Genomic DNA, 18,603 nt, shown 5'->3' on the forward strand with positions numbered 1-18,603 from the left:
CTAGGCCACGGCTGCTCTCTCTCTCCCCTCAGCAGCAGGACCACGTAAGGCAGCATGCAAGGAGTAAGAGAATGGTGCTGATAATCAGGGTGTATGATAGGCAGCCTAACCAGCAATTCTTTTTTCCACAATCTGGCCGGCTACAATCTTATTAAAATCGGCTCTTTATTTATTTATTTTTTACCAAAAGCCGGCAATGACCGGTTAACGGCTACCAGCTAACGGAAACCCTAATACACACAGTAAGTTGCACATATAAACAACCCACACACACACCCCTACCTAGTTCTACACAGGTGATCCCCAGGGACCAGACATCCACCTTTCCATCATACTGGCCCTCGTCCATGGCCAAGATCACCTCTGGGGCCATCCTGGATAGGGGGGTGGGGGATAGGGGGAGAGAGAGAGAGAGAGAGAGAGAGAGAAGAGGGCTCAATTACAATCATTGAACATTTTGCAAAACAGAGATGGTGCATAATCAAACAGGTAGACCTTACAGAAGTATGTACAGTTGAAGTCGGAAGTTTACATACACTTAGGTTGGAGTCATTAAAACTTGTTTTTCAACCACTCCACACATTTCTTGTTAACAAACTATAGTTTTGGCAAGTCGGCTAGGACATCTACTTTGTGCATGACACAAGTAATTTTTCCAACAATTGTTTACAGACAGATTATTTAACTTATATTTCACTGTATCACAATTCCAGTGGGTCAGAAGTTTACATACACTAAGTTGACTGTGCCTTTAAACAGCTTGGAAAATTCCAGAAAATGATGTCATGGCTTTAGAAGCTTCTGATAGGCTATTTTACATAATTTGAGGCAATTGGAGGTGTACCTGTGGATGTATTTCAAGGCCTACCTTCAAACTCAGTGCCTCTTTGCTTGACATCATGGGAAAATCAAAATAAATCAGCCAAGACCTCAGAAAACAAAAATGGTAGACCTCCACAAGTCTGGTTCATCCTTGGGAGCAATTTCCAAACGCCTGAAGGTACCACGTTCATCTGTACAAACAATAGTACACAAGTATAAACACCATGGGACCACGCAGCCGTCATACCGCTCAGGAAGGAGACGCGTTGTCTCCTAGAGATGAACGTACTTTGGTGCGAAAAGTGCAAATCAATCCCAGAACAACAGCAAAGGACCTTGTGAAGATGCTGGAGGAAACAGGTACAAAAGTATCTATATCCACAGTAAAACGAGTCCTATATTGACATAACCTGAAAGGCCGCTCAGCAAGGAAGAAGCAACTGCTCCAAAACCGCCATAAAAAAGCCAGTCTACGGTTTGCAACTGTACATGGGGACAAAGATCGTACTTTTTGGAGAAATGTCCTCTGGTCTGATGAAACAAAAATAGAACTGTTTGGCCATAATGACCATCATTAAGTTTGGAGGAAAAAGGGGGATCCTTGCAAGCCTATGAACACCATCCCAACCGTGAAGCATGGGGGTGGCAGCATCATGCTGTGGGGGAGCTTTGCTGCAGGAGGGATTGGTGCACTTCACAAAATAGATGGCATCATGAGGAAGGAAAATTTGGTGGAGATATTGAAGCAACATCTCAAGACATCAGTCAGGAAGTTTGGTCACAAATGGGTCTTCCAAATGGACAATGACCCCAAACGTTCTTCCAAAGTTGTGGCAAAATGGCTTAAGGACAACAAAGTCAAGGTATTGGAGTGGCCATCACAAAGCCCTGACCTCAATCCTATAGAACATTTGTGGGCAGAGCTGAAAAAGCGTGCGCGAGCAAGGAGGCCTACAAACCTGACTCAGTTACACCAGCTCTGTCAGGAGGAATGGGCCAAAATTCACCCAACTTATTGTTGGAAGCTTGTGGAAGGCTACCCGAAACGTTTGACCCAAGTTAAACAATTTAAAGGCAATGCTACCAAATACTAATTGAGTGTATGTAAACTTCTGACCCACTGGGAATGTGATGAAAGAAATAACAGCTTAAATAAATCGTTCTCTCTACTATTATTCTGACATTTCACATTCTGCTAATAAAGTGGTGATCCTAACTGACCTAAAAAAGGGAATTTTATTAGGATTAAATGTCAGGAATTGTGAAAAACTGAGTTTAAATGTATTTGGCTAAGGTGTATAGTAACCTTCAACTGTATATAATTAAAAACTGTCATGCGGTCCAAGCTTGCCGCCTGGTAGACCCACCATGACTGTCTGTCTCTGCTGTCACTCACCAATATGGCGTCCCCACGAAGGAGTTGGCTGGCGAGGCGATGGAGGCGGAGCCAAAGTCAGCAAGCTTGACCTGCCCTGGCTCTGTCAGTAGGATGTTACCAGCTTTGATGTCTCTGGGGGATAGAGAGAGAGAGGTGGGAGGGAGAAAGAGAGAGAGGTGGGAGGGAGAGAGAGAGAGAGAACCACTGGGTTAGTAGGTGTGATGTAATCACCATGCTTCTAACTGTCAGGTAAACCCTCACCTGTGAATCATGTTGTGGGAGTGAAGGTAGGCCAACCCCTGCAAAGCACCGTGGGTAATGGCAGCGATCTCCATTTCCTGAAGAGGCTTTTTATGAACTACAGGCGAGAGAGCACTTTAGAAAACATTTGCTAAGAATTAAAACAAGTTGAGCGTAACGCCATCAAACGCGGCCTAAGTTGACGACTTGACGTAGTAGAACACATGTCATATAGAACAGTTGTCGTTTTTAGAACGTCTTACCTTCTAGAACATCAGAGGCTGAGCCCAGACAGTACTCCATCACCAGCTAGAGACACACAGAGAACACACACGCATTATGATAACAGGACATTACTAGAGACACACAGAGAACACACACGCATTATGATAACAGGACATTACTAGAGACACACAGAGAACACACACGCATTATGATAACAGGACATTACTAGAGACACACAGAGAACACACACGCATTATGATAACAGGACATTACTAGAGACACACAGAGAACACACACGCATTATGATAACAGGACATTACTAGAGACACACAGAGAACACACACGCATTATGATAACAGGACATTACTAGAGACACACAGAGAACACACACGCATTATGATAACAGGACATTACTAGAGACACACAGAGAACACACACGCATTATGATAACAGGACATTACTAGAGACACACAGAGAACACACACGCATTATGATAACAGGACATTACTAGAGACACACAGAGAACACACACGCATTATGATAACAGGACATTACTAGAGACACACAGAACACACACGCATTATGATAACAGGACATTACTAGAGACACACAGAGAACACACACGCATTATGATAACAGGACATTACTAGAGACACACAGAGAACACACACGCATTATGATAACAGGACATTACTAGAGACACACAGAGAACACACACGCATTATGATAACAGGACATTACTAGAGACACACAGAGAACACACACGCATTATGATAACAGGACATTACTAGAGACACACAGAGAACACACACGCATTATGATAACAGGACATTACTAGAGACACACAGAGAACACACACGCATTATGATAACAGGACATTACTAGAGACACACAGAGAACACACACGCATTATGATAACAGGACATTACTAGAGACACACAGAGAACACACACGCATTATGATAACAGGACATTACTAGAGACACACAGAGAACACACACGCATTATGATAACAGGACATTACTAGAGACACACAGAGAACACACACGCATTATGATAACAGGACATTACTAGAGACACACAGAGAACACACACGCATTATGATAACAGGACATTACTAGAGACACACAGAGAACACACACGCATTATGATAACAGGACATTACTAGAGACACACAGAGAACACACACGCATTATGATAACAGGACATTACTAGAGACACACAGAGAACACACACGCATTATGATAACAGGACATTACTAGAGACACAAAGAGAACACACACGCATTATGATAACAGGACATTACTAGAGACACACAGAGAACACACACGCATTATGATAACAGGACATTACTAGAGACACACAGAGAACACACACGCATTATGATAACAGGACATTACTAGAGACACACAGAGAACACACACGCATTATGATAACAGGACATTACTAGAGACACACAGAGAACACACACGCATTATGATAACAGGACATTACTAGAGACACACAGAGAACACACACGCATTATGATAACAGGACATTACTAGAGACACACAGAGAACACACACGCATTATGATAACAGGACATTACTAGAGACACACAGAGAACACACACGCATTATGATAACAGGACATTACTAGAGACACACAGAGAACACACACGCATTATGATAACAGGACATTACTAGAGACACACAGAGAACACACACGCATTATGATAACAGGACATTACTAGAGACACACAGAGAACACACACGCATTATGATAACAGGACATTACTAGAGACACACAGAGAACACACACGCATTATGATAACAGGACATTACTAGAGACACACAGAGAACACACACGCATTATGATAACAGGACATTACTAGAGACACACAGAACACACACGCATTATGATAACAGGACATTACTAGAGACACACAGAGAACACACACGCATTATGATAACAGGACATTACTAGAGACACACAGAGAACACACACGCATTATGATAACAGGACATTACTAGAGACACACAGAGAACACACACACATTATGATAACAGGACATTACTAGAGACACACAGAGAACACACACGCATTATGATAACAGGACATTACTAGAGACACACAGAGAACACACACGCATTATGATAACAGGACATTACTAGAGACACACAGAGAACACACACGCATTATGATAACAGGACATTACTAGAGACACACAGAGAACACACACGCATTATGATAACAGGACATTACTAGAGACACACAGAGAACACACACGCATTATGATAACAGGACATTACTAGAGACACACAGAGAACACACACGCATTATGATAACAGGACATTACTAGAGACACACAGAGAACACACACGCATGATGATAACAGGACATTACTAGAGACACAGAGAACACACACGCATTATGATAACAGGACATTACTAGAGACACACAGAGAACACACACGCATTATGATAACAGGACATTACTAGAGACACACACGCATTATGATAACAGGACATTACTAGAGACACACAGAGAACACACACGCATTATGACAACAGGACATTACTAGAGACACACAGAGAACACACACACATTATGATAACAGGACATTACTAGAGACACACAGAGAACACACACGCATTATGATAACAGGACATTACTAGAGACACACAGAGAACACACACGCATTATGATAACAGGACATTACTAGAGACACACAGAGAACACACACGCATTATGATAACAGGACATTAATAGAGACACACAGAGAACACACACGCATTATGATAACAGGACATTACTAGAGACACACAGAGAACACACACGCATTATGATAACAGGACATTACTAGAGACACACAGAGAACACACACGCATTATGATAACAGGACATTACTAGAGACACACAGAGAACACACACGCATTATGATAACAGGACATTACTAGAGACACACAGAGAACACACACGCATTATGATAACAGGACATTACTAGAGACACACAGAGAACACACACGCATTATGATAACAGGACATTACTAGAGACACACAGAGAACACACACGCATTATGATAACAGGACATTACTAGAGACACACAGAGAACACACACGCATTATGATAACAGGACATTACTAGAGACACACAGAGAACACACACGCATGATGATAACAGGACATTACTAGAGACACACAGAACACACACGCATTATGATAACAGGACATTACTAGAGACACAGAGAACACACACGCATTATGATAACAGGACATTACTAGAGACACACACGCATTATGATAACAGGACATTACTAGAGACACACAGAGAACACACACGCATTATGACAACAGGACATTACTAGAGACACACAGAGAACACACACGCATTATGACAACAGGACATTACTAGAGACACACAGAGAACACACACGCATTATGATAACAGGACATTACTAGAGACACACAGAGAACACACACGCATTATGATAACAGGACATTACTAGAGACACACAGAGAACACACACGCATTATGATAACAGGACATTAATAGAGACACACAGAGAACACACACGCATTATGATAACAGGACATTACTAGAGACACACAGAGAACACACACGCATTATGATAACAGGACATTACTAGAGACACACAGAGAACACACACGCATTATGATAACAGGACATTACTAGAGACACACAGAGAACACACACGCATTATGATAACAGGACATTACTAGAGACACACAGAGAACACACACGCATTATGATAACAGGACATTACTAGAGACACAAGGAGAACACACACGCATTATGATAACAGGACATTACTAGAGACACACAGAGAACACACACGCATTATGATAACAGGACATTACTAGAGACACACAGAGAACACACACGCATTATGATAACAGGACATTACTAGAGACACACAGAGAACACACACGCATTATGATAACAGGACATTACTAGAGACACAGAGAGAACACACACGCATTATGATAACAGGACATTACTAGAGACACAGAGAGAACACACACGCATTATGATAACAGGACATTACTAGAGACACACAGAGAACACACACGCATTATGATAACAGGACATTACTAGAGACACACAGAGAACACACACGCATTATGATAACAGGACATTACTAGAGACACACAGAGAACACACACGCATTATGATAACAGGACATTACTAGAGACACACAGAGAACACACACGCATTATGATAACAGGACATTACTAGAGACACACAGAGAACACACACGCATTATGATAACAGGACATTACTAGAGACACACAGAGAACACACACGCATTATGATAACAGCACATTACTAGAGACACACAGAGAACACACACGCATTATGATAACAGCACATTACTAGAGACACACAGAGAACACACACGCATTATGATAACAGGACATTACTAGAGACACACAGAGAACACACACGCATTATGATAACAGGACATTACTAGAGACACACAGAGAACCACACGCATTATGATAACAGGACATTACTAGAGACACACAGAGAACCACACGCATTATGATAACAGGACATTACTAGAGACACACAGAGAACACACACGCATTATGATAACAGGACATTACTAGAGACACACAGAGAACACACACGCATTATGATAACAGGACATTACTAGAGACACACAGAGAACACACACGCATTATGATAACAGGACATTACTAGAGACACACAGAGAACACACACGCATTATGATAACAGGACATTACTAGAGACACACAGAGAACACACACGCATTATGATAACAGGACATTACTAGAGACACACAGAGAACACACACGCATTATGATAACAGGACATTACTAGAGACACACAGAGAACACACACGCATTATGACAACAGGACATTAGTAGAGACACACAGAGAACACACACGCATTATGATAACAGGACATTTCTAGAGACACACAGAGAACACACACGCATTATGATAACAGGACATTACTAGAGACACACAGAGAACACACACGCATTATGATAACAGGACATTACTAGAGACACACAGAGAACACACACGCATTATGATAACAGGACATTACTAGAGACACACAGAGAACACACACGCATTATGATAACAGGACATTACTAGAGACACACAGAGAACACACACGCATTATGATAACAGGACATTACTAGAGACACACAGAGAACACACACGCATTATGATAACAGGACATTACTAGAGACACACAGAGAACACACACGCATTATGATAACAGGACATTACTAGAGACACACAGAGAACACACACGCATTATGATAACAGGACATTACTAGAGACACACAGAGAACACACACGCATTATGATAACAGGACATTACTAGAGACACACAGAGAACACACACGCATTATGATAACAGGACATTACTAGAGACACACAGAGAACACACACGCATTATGATAACAGGACATTACTAGAGACACACAGAGAACACACACGCATTATGATAACAGGACATTACTAGAGACACACAGAGAACACACACGCATTATGATAACAGCACATTACTAGAGACACACAGAGAACACACACGCATTATGATAACAGCACATTACTAGAGACACACAGAGAACACACACGCATTATGATAACAGGACATTACTAGAGACACACAGAGAACACACACGCATTATGATAACAGGACATTACTAGAGACACACAGAGAACACACACGCATTATGATAACAGGACATTACTAGAGACACACAGAGAACACACACGCATTATGATAACAGGACATTACTAGAGACACACAGAGAACCACACGCATTATGATAACAGGACATTACTAGAGACACACAGAGAACCACACGCATTATGATAACAGGACATTACTAGAGACACACAGAGAACCACACGCATTATGATAACAGGACATTACTAGAGACACACAGAGAACACACACGCATTATGATAACAGGACATTACTAGAGACACACAGAGAACACACACGCATTATGATAACAGGACATTACTAGAGACACACAGAGAACACACACGCATTATGATAACAGGACATTACTAGAGACACACAGAGAACACACACGCATTATGATAACAGGACATTACTAGAGACACACAGAGAACACACACGCATTATGATAACAGGACATTACTAGAGACACACAGAGAACACACACGCATTATGATAACAGGACATTACTAGAGACACACAGAGAACACACACGCATTATGATAACAGGACATTACTAGAGACACACAGAGAACACACACGCATTATGATAACAGGACATTACTAGAGACACACAGAGAACACACACGCATTATGATAACAGGACATTACTAGAGACACACAGAGAACACACACGCATTATGATAACAGGACATTACTAGAGACACACAGAGAACACACACGCATTATGATAACAGGACATTACTAGAGACACACAGAGAACACACACGCATTATGATAACAGGACATTACTAGAGACACACAGAGAACACACACACATTATGATAACAGGACATTACTAGAGACACACAGAACACACACGCATTATGATAACAGGACATTACTAGAGACACACAGAGAACACACACGCATTATGATAACAGGACATTACTAGAGACACACAGAGAACACACACGCATTATGATAACAGGACATTACTAGAGACACACAGAGAACACACACGCATTATGATAACAGGACATTACTAGAGACACACAGAGAACACACACGCATTATGATAACAGGACATTACTAGAGACACACAGAGAACACACACGCATTATGATAACAGGACATTACTAGAGACACACAGAGAACACACACGCATTATGATAACAGGACATTACTAGAGACACACAGAGAACACACACGCATTATGATAACAGGACATTACTAGAGACACACAGAGAACACACACGCATTATGATAACAGGACATTACTAGAGACACACAGAGAACACACACGCATTATGATAACAGGACATTACTAGAGACACACAGAGAACACACACGCATGATGATAACAGGACATTACTAGAGACACAGAGAACACACACGCATTATGATAACAGGACATTACTAGAGACACACAGAGAACACACACGCATTATGATAACAGGACATTACTAGAGACACACACGCATTATGATAACAGGACATTACTAGAGACACACAGAGAACACACACGCATTATGACAACAGGACATTACTAGAGACACACAGAGAACACACACGCATTATGATAACAGGACATTACTAGAGACACACAGAGAACACACACGCATTATGATAACAGGACATTACTAGAGACACACAGAGAACACACACGCATTATGATAACAGGACATTACTAGAGACACACAGAGAACACACACGCATTATGATAACAGGACATTAATAGAGACACACAGAGAACACACGCATTATGATAACAGGACATTACTAGAGACACACAGAGAACACACACGCATTATGATAACATGACATTACTAGAGACACACAGAGAACACACACGCATTATGATAACAGGACATTACTAGAGACACACAGAGAACACACACGCATTATGATAACAGGACATTACTAGAGACACACAGAGAACACACACGCATTATGATAACAGGACATTACTAGAGACACACAGAGAACACACACACATTATGATAACAGGACATTACTAGAGACACACAGAGAACACACACGCATTATGATAACAGGACATTACTAGAGACACACAGAGAACACACACGCATGATGATAACAGGACATTACTAGAGACACAGAGAACACACACGCATTATGATAACAGGACATTACTAGAGACACAGAGAACACACACGCATTATGATAACAGGACATTACTAGAGACACACACGCATTATGATAACAGGACATTACTAGAGACACACAGAGAACACACACGCATTATGACAACAGGACATTACTAGAGACACACAGAGAACACACACGCATTATGATAACAGGACATTACTAGAGACACACAGAGAACACACACGCATTATGATAACAGGACATTACTAGAGACACACAGAGAACACACACGCATGATGATAACAGGACATTACTAGAGACACAGAGAACACACACGCATTATGATAACAGGACATTACTAGAGACACAGAGAACACACACGCATTATGATAACAGGACATTACTAGAGACACACACGCATTATGATAACAGGACATTACTAGAGACACACAGAGAACACACACGCATTATGACAACAGGACATTACTAGAGACACACAGAGAACACACACGCATTATGATAACAGGACATTACTAGAGACACACAGAGAACACACACGCATTATGATAACAGGACATTACTAGAGACACACAGAGAACACACACGCATTATGATAACAGGACATTACTAGAGACACACAGAGAACACACACGCATTATGATAACAGGACATTAATAGAGACACACAGAGAACACACACGCATTATGATAACAGGACATTACTAGAGACACACAGAGAACACACACGCATTATGATAACAGGACATTACTAGAGACACACAGAGAACACACACGCATTATGATAACAGGACATTACTAGAGACACACAGAGAACACACACGCATTATGATAACAGGACATTACTAGAGACACACAGAGAACACACACGCATTATGATAACAGGACATTACTAGAGACACACAGAGAACACACACGCATTATGATAACAGGACATTACTAGAGACACACAGAGAACACACACGCATTATGATAACAGGACATTACTAGAGACACAGAGAGAACACACACGCATTATGATAACAGGACATTACTAGAGACACAGAGAGAACACACACGCATTATGATAACAGGACATTACTAGAGACACACAGAGAACACACACGCATTATGATAACAGGACATTACTAGAGACACACAGAGAACACACACGCATTATGATAACAGGACATTACTAGAGACACACAGAGAACACACACGCATTATGATAACAGGACATTACTAGAGACACACAGAGAACACACACGCATTATGATAACAGGACATTACTAGAGACACACAGAGAACACACACGCATTATGATAACAGGACATTACTAGAGACACACAGAGAACACACACGCATTATGATAACAGGACATTACTAGAGACACACAGAGAACACACACGCATTATGATAACAGCACATTACTAGAGACACACAGAGAACACACACGCATTATGATAACAGGACATTACTAGAGACACACAGAGAACACACACGCATTATGATAACAGGACATTACTAGAGACACACAGAGAACCACACGCATTATGATAACAGGACATTACTAGAGACACACAGAGAACCACACGCATTATGATAACAGGACATTACTAGAGACACACAGAGAACACACACGCATTATGATAACAGGACATTACTAGAGACACACAGAGAACACACACGCATTATGATAACAGGACATTACTAGAGACACACAGAGAACACACACGCATTATGATAACAGGACATTACTAGAGACACACAGAGAACACACACGCATTATGATAACAGGACATTACTAGAGACACACAGAGAACACACACGCATTATGATAACAGGACATTACTAGAGACACACAGAGAACACACACGCATTATGATAACAGGACATTACTAGAGACACACAGAGAACACACACGCATTATGACAACAGGACATTAGTAGAGACACACAGAGAACACACACGCATTATGATAACAGGACATTACTAGAGACACACAGAGAACACACACGCATTATGATAACAGGACATTACTAGAGACACACAGAGAACACACACGCATTATGATAACAGGACATTACTAGAGACACACAGAGAACACACACGCATTATGATAACAGGACATTACTAGAGACACACAGAGAACACACACGCATTATGATAACAGGACATTACTAGAGACACACAGAGAACACACACGCATTATGATAACAGGACATTACTAGAGACACACAGAGAACACACACGCATTATGATAACAGGACATTACTAGAGACACACAGAGAACACACACGCATTATGATAACAGGACATTACTAGAGACACACAGAGAACACACACGCATTATGATAACAGGACATTACTAGAGACACACAGAGAACACACACGCATTATGATAACAGGACATTACTAGAGACACACAGAGAACACACACGCATTATGATAACAGGACATTACTAGAGACACACAGAGAACACACACGCATGATGATAACAGGACATTACTAGAGACACAGAGAACACACACGCATTATGATAACAGGACATTACTAGAGACACACAGAGAACACACACGCATTATGATAACAGGACATTACTAGAGACACACACGCATTATGATAACAGGACATTACTAGAGACACACAGAGAACACACACGCATTATGACAACAGGACATTACTAGAGACACACAGAGAACACACACACATTATGATAACAGGACATTACTAGAGACACACAGAGAACACACACGCATTATGATAACAGGACATTACTAGAGACACACAGAGAACACACACGCATTATGATAACAGGACATTACTAGAGACACACAGAGAACACACACGCATTATGATAACAGGACATTACTAGAGACACACAGAGAACACACACGCATTATGATAACAGGACATTACTAGAGACACACAGAGAACACACACGCATTATGATAACAGGACATTACTAGAGACACACAGAGAACACACACGCATTATGATAACAGGACATTACTAGAGACACACAGAGAACACACACGCATTATGATAACAGGACATTACTAGAGACACACAGAGAACACACACGCATTATGATAACAGGACATTACTAGAGACACACAGAGAACACACACGCATTATGATAACAGGACATTAATAGAGACACACAGAGAACACACACGCATTATGATAACAGGACATTACTAGAGACACACAGAGAACACACACGCATTATGATAACATGACATTACTAGAGACACACAGAGAACACACACGCATTATGATAACAGGACATTACTAGAGACACACAGAGAACACACACGCATTATGATAACAGGACATTACTAGAGACACACAGAGAACACACACGCATTATGATAACAGGACATTACTAGAGACACACAGAGAACACACACGCATTATGATAACAGGACATTACTAGAGACACACAGAGAACACACACGCATTATGATAACAGGACATTACTAGAGACACACAGAGAACACACACGCATGATGATAACAGGACATTACTAGAGACACAGAGAACACACACGCATTATGATAACAGGACATTACTAGAGACACAGAGAACACACACGCATTATGATAACAGGACATTACTAGAGACACACACGCATTATGATAACAGGACATTACTAGAGACACACAGAGAACACACACGCATTATGACAACAGGACATTACTAGAGACACACAGAGAACACACACGCATTATGATAACAGGACATTACTAGAGACACACAGAGAACACACACGCATTATGATAACAGGACATTACTAGAGACACACAGAGAACACACACGCATTATGATAACAGGACATTACTAGAGACACACAGAGAACACACACGCATTATGATAACAGGACATTAATAGAGACACACAGAGAACACACACGCATTATGATAACAGGACATTACTAGAGACACACAGAGAACACACACGCATTATGATAACAGGACATTACTAGAGACACACAGAGAACACACACGCATTATGATAACAGGACATTACTAGAGACACACAGAGAACACACACGCATTATGATAACAGGACATTACTAGAGACACACAGAGAACACACACGCATTATGATAACAGGACATTACTAGAGACACACAGAGAACACACACGCATTATGATAACAGGACATTACTAGAGACACACAGAGAACACACACGCATTATGATAACAGGACATTACTAGAGACACACAGAGAACACACACGCATTATGATAACAGGACATTACTAGAGACACACAGAGAACACACACGCATTATGATAACAGGACATTACTAGAGACACACAGAGAACACACACGCATTATGATAACAGGACATTACTAGAGACACACAGAGAACACACACGCATTATGATAACAGGACATTACTAGAGACACACAGAGAACACACACGCATTATGATAACAGGACATTACTAGAGACACACAGAGAACACACACGCATTATGACAACATGTCATTAAGAGACAGGGAGGGGGTGAGAAAGTGTGTGTGTGTGTGTGAGCTGTTCTCTGTGTGTTCTAGGTAGTAGTCCTCCATACTCCGTACTGTGTGTGTGTGTGTGTGTGTGTGTGTGTGTGTGTGTGTGTGTGTGTGTGTGTGTGTGTCTTACCCATGCCGTGTGTTCTCGTAGGTAGCAGCCCTTGTACTCTATACTGTGTGTGTGTGTGTGTGTGTGTGTGTGTGTGTGTGTGTGTGTGTGTGTGTGTGTGTGTGTGTGTGTGTCTTACCCATGCCGTATGTTCTCGTAGGTAGCAGCCCTTGTACTCTATACTGTTGGGATGTTGAATCCTCTGGAGAAACTTCACCTCTTTAATGATGTCCTGCCATTTCTGTGTATGTGTGTTTGTGAGAGAGAGAGAATTAAGATGTTTTCTTTAACCTTAAAATTTTAACAGGGAAGAAATATTGAGACCTAGGTCTCTTTCTTCAATAATAATATATTGTATAATACAAAATAAAATAGAGATTATTCAGATATACAGATACATATTAAAATACAAAAACACAGTCATGGGAAGCACAAATAAATAATCACAAATCACCCGGAAAAACTGTTAACATTCCTCCACAAATAAGTCCCCAATCAATGATTTCAAATTGCCCGAACGGCACCAGAACATCCAGATGAAATGTATTTTGAATTTTGTTCCAACAATACGGAGCATTAAAATGAAAAGCAGATTAACCTTTTAGCTCAGTAGAGACCCTAGGAACCTCAAGAGTTAACCAATCCTGTGAACGGGTTAGGAACCTCAAGAGTTAACCAATCCTGTGAACGGGTTAGGCAACTCCGGTGTCTATTCTTCAACAGCAAAGTCAGATAAGATGGAAGTTTATGAAGTAGGGCCTTGTAAACAAGGAGTAATGTAGAAATCTACGGGTCTTTAGCGAAGTCTAGCCAACCTTTTGATACAGCATGCAGTGATGCGTATCAAAACTGTCACCTGTAACAAAACGTAGTCCTATATCGACATAACCTGAAAGGCCGCTCAGCAAGGAAGAAGCCACTGCTCCAAAACCGCCATAAAAAAAACCAGACTACGGTTTACAACTGCACATGGGGACAAAGATTGTACTTTTTGGAGAAATGTCCTCTGGTCTGATGAAACAAAAATGTTTGGCTTTAATGACCATCGTTATGTTTGGAGGAAAAAGGGGGGCAGCTTGCAAGCCGATGAACACCATCCCAACCGTGAGGCACGGGGGTGGCAGCATCATGCTGTGGGGGTGCTTTGCTGCAGGAGGGACTGGTGCACTTCACAAAATAGATGGCATCATGAGGAAGGGAAATGATGTGGATATATTGAAGCAACATCTCAAGACATCAGTCAGGAAGATAAAGCTTGGTCACAAATGGGTCTTCCAAATGGACAATGACCCCAAGCATACTTCCAAAGTTGTGGCAAAATGGCTTAAGGACAACAAAGTCAAGGTATTGGAGTGGCCATCACAAAGCCCTGACCTCAATCCTATAGAACATTTGTGGGCAGAACTGAAAAAGCATGTGCGAGCAAGGAGGCCTACAAACCTGACTCAGTTACACCAGCTCTGTCAGGAGGAATGGGCCAAAATTCACCCAACTTATTGTGGGAAGCTTGTGGAAGGCTACCCGAAACATTTGACCCAAGTTAAACAATTTAAAGGCAATGCTACCAAATACTAATTGAGTGTATGTAAACCTCTGACCCACAGGGAACTCGGGATTGGCATCGCATCGCAGTGCTAGCTGTGCCACTAGAGATCCTGGTTCGAATCCAGGCTCTGTCGTAGCCGGCCGCGACCGGGAGACTCATGGGGCGGCGCACAATTGGCCCAGCGTCGTCCCATGGTAGGGGAGGGAATGGCCGGCAGGGATGTAGCTCAGTTGGTAGAGCATGGCGTTTGCAACGCCAGGGTTGTGGATTCGCTTCCCACGGGGGGCCAGTATATAAAAAATAATAATGTATGCACTCACTAACTGTAAGTCGCTCTGGATAAGAGCGTCTGCTAAATGACTAAAATGTAAAAAAATGTAATGTCCTCCTACACATTTGCACATTTCAGCTTACAACACATGAAAGAAATAAAAGCTGAAATAAATCATTCTCTCTACTATTATTCTGACATTTCACATTCTTAAAATAAAGTGGTGATCCTAACTGACCTAAAACAGGGAAGTTTTACTAGGATTAAATGTCAGGAATTGTGAAAAACTGAGTTTAAATGTATTTGGCTAAGGTGTATGTAAACTTCCGACTTCAACTGTATAGCTTATTCTTAATTCTAAAGACACAGACTGCTGTGCATTTATTTCTGTGGAGACATTGGTTAAAACTACAAATTAGTTCTTTATCAACCAACATACCTGGGTAAATAAGAACACATAGCTCCCTCTGAATGAACACACAACCTACAGAGAACATTGTAGGTCTTCATCAAATGTATGATCTCATACGTGGCATGCTGTCTGTCTGTCTGTCTGTCTGTCTGTCTGTCTGCCTGCCTGCCTGCCTGCCTGCCTACCTATCGTGGGCAACTCTCTTCGTACACAGATTAGGTCTTAATCTGATTACAGCTAATCTGACATGACGAGCAGAGCAAGGCGAGAGTGGGAGTGGGTGAGAGAGCCGTGGGGTTGCAGTGTGAGACAGTGTGTGTGTGTGTGTGTGTTCAGCTCACACATTTGTATCCGAGTGTGTGCGCGTGCGTTAACTAAATCTGGTGCAACGCATCATTTCTCAGTGTGAGACTTCTGTTTCTGTTGTCCCCGATCAAATATAGGTAATACATATATATAGTACATAACGTGTAGTTAGTTTGTCTCACCTCGTTGGACTGCTTCCCACTATAAGACATCTTCTTGATGGCCACCACCTCTGTAGTTCGCACATCCCGCGCCTTAGACACAGAGAACACAGGAGGACTATTACAGTACAGCGCCCAGCCTTCCACACAGAGAATACAGGAGGACTATTACAGTACAGCGCCCAGCCTTCCACACAGAGAATACAGGAGGACTATTACAGTACAGCGCCCAGTCTTCCACACAGAGAACACAGGAGGACTATTACAGTACAGCGCCCAGCCTTCCACACAGAGAATACAGGAGGACTATTACAGTACAGCGCCCAGTCTTACACACAGAGAACACAGGAGGACTATTACAGTACAGCGCCCAGTCTTACACACAGAGAACACAGGAGGACTATTACAGTACAGCGCCCAGTCTTCCACACAGAGAACACAGGAGGACTATTACAGTACAGCGCCCAGTCTTACACACAGAGAACACAGGAGGACTATTACAGTACAGCGCCCAGTCTTACACACAGAGAACACAGGAGGACTATTACAGTACAGCGCCCAGTCTTACACACAGAGAACACAGGAGGACTATTACAGTACAGCGCCCAGTCTTCCACACAGAGAACACAGGAGGACTATTACAGTACAGCGCCCAGTCTTACACACAGAGAACACAGGAGGACTATTACAGTACAGCGCCCAGTCTTCCACACAGAGAATACAGGAGGACTATTACAGTACAGCGCCCAGTCTTCCACACAGAGAACAGAGGAGGACTATTACAGTACAGCGCCCAGTCTTACCAAGGGCAGGTAGAGAGTGTCCTTTG

At 41.9% G+C, this 18,603-nt stretch overlaps 1 protein-coding gene across 1 annotated transcript in view; it reads right to left on the bottom strand.

The window, feature by feature from the left end:
• Positions 1-282: 282 nt before the first annotated feature.
• Positions 283-18,603, bottom strand: part of LOC311113946 (serine/threonine-protein kinase TAO1-B-like) — a gene marked incomplete at its 3' end in the record, with an annotated part of 35,575 nt that continues 17,254 nt past the window's right edge. Inside the window, exons 3-8 of the mRNA XM_084189220.1 lie at positions 17,796-17,867; positions 15,218-15,319; positions 2,704-2,749; positions 2,462-2,558; positions 2,219-2,332; positions 283-374 (exon numbers count right to left, since the gene is read on the bottom strand). Of these exons, the coding sequence (XP_084045346.1) occupies positions 283-374; positions 2,219-2,332; positions 2,462-2,558; positions 2,704-2,749; positions 15,218-15,319; positions 17,796-17,867 (523 nt within the window). The remainder of the gene's footprint in view (positions 375-2,218; positions 2,333-2,461; positions 2,559-2,703; positions 2,750-15,217; positions 15,320-17,795; positions 17,868-18,603) is intronic.

This window comes from Coregonus lavaretus (genome assembly GCF_964263955.1).
Source record: "Coregonus lavaretus genome assembly, contig: HAP1_SCAFFOLD_898, whole genome shotgun sequence".
In the NCBI taxonomy this organism is placed as follows: domain Eukaryota; kingdom Metazoa; phylum Chordata; class Actinopteri; order Salmoniformes; family Salmonidae; genus Coregonus; species Coregonus lavaretus.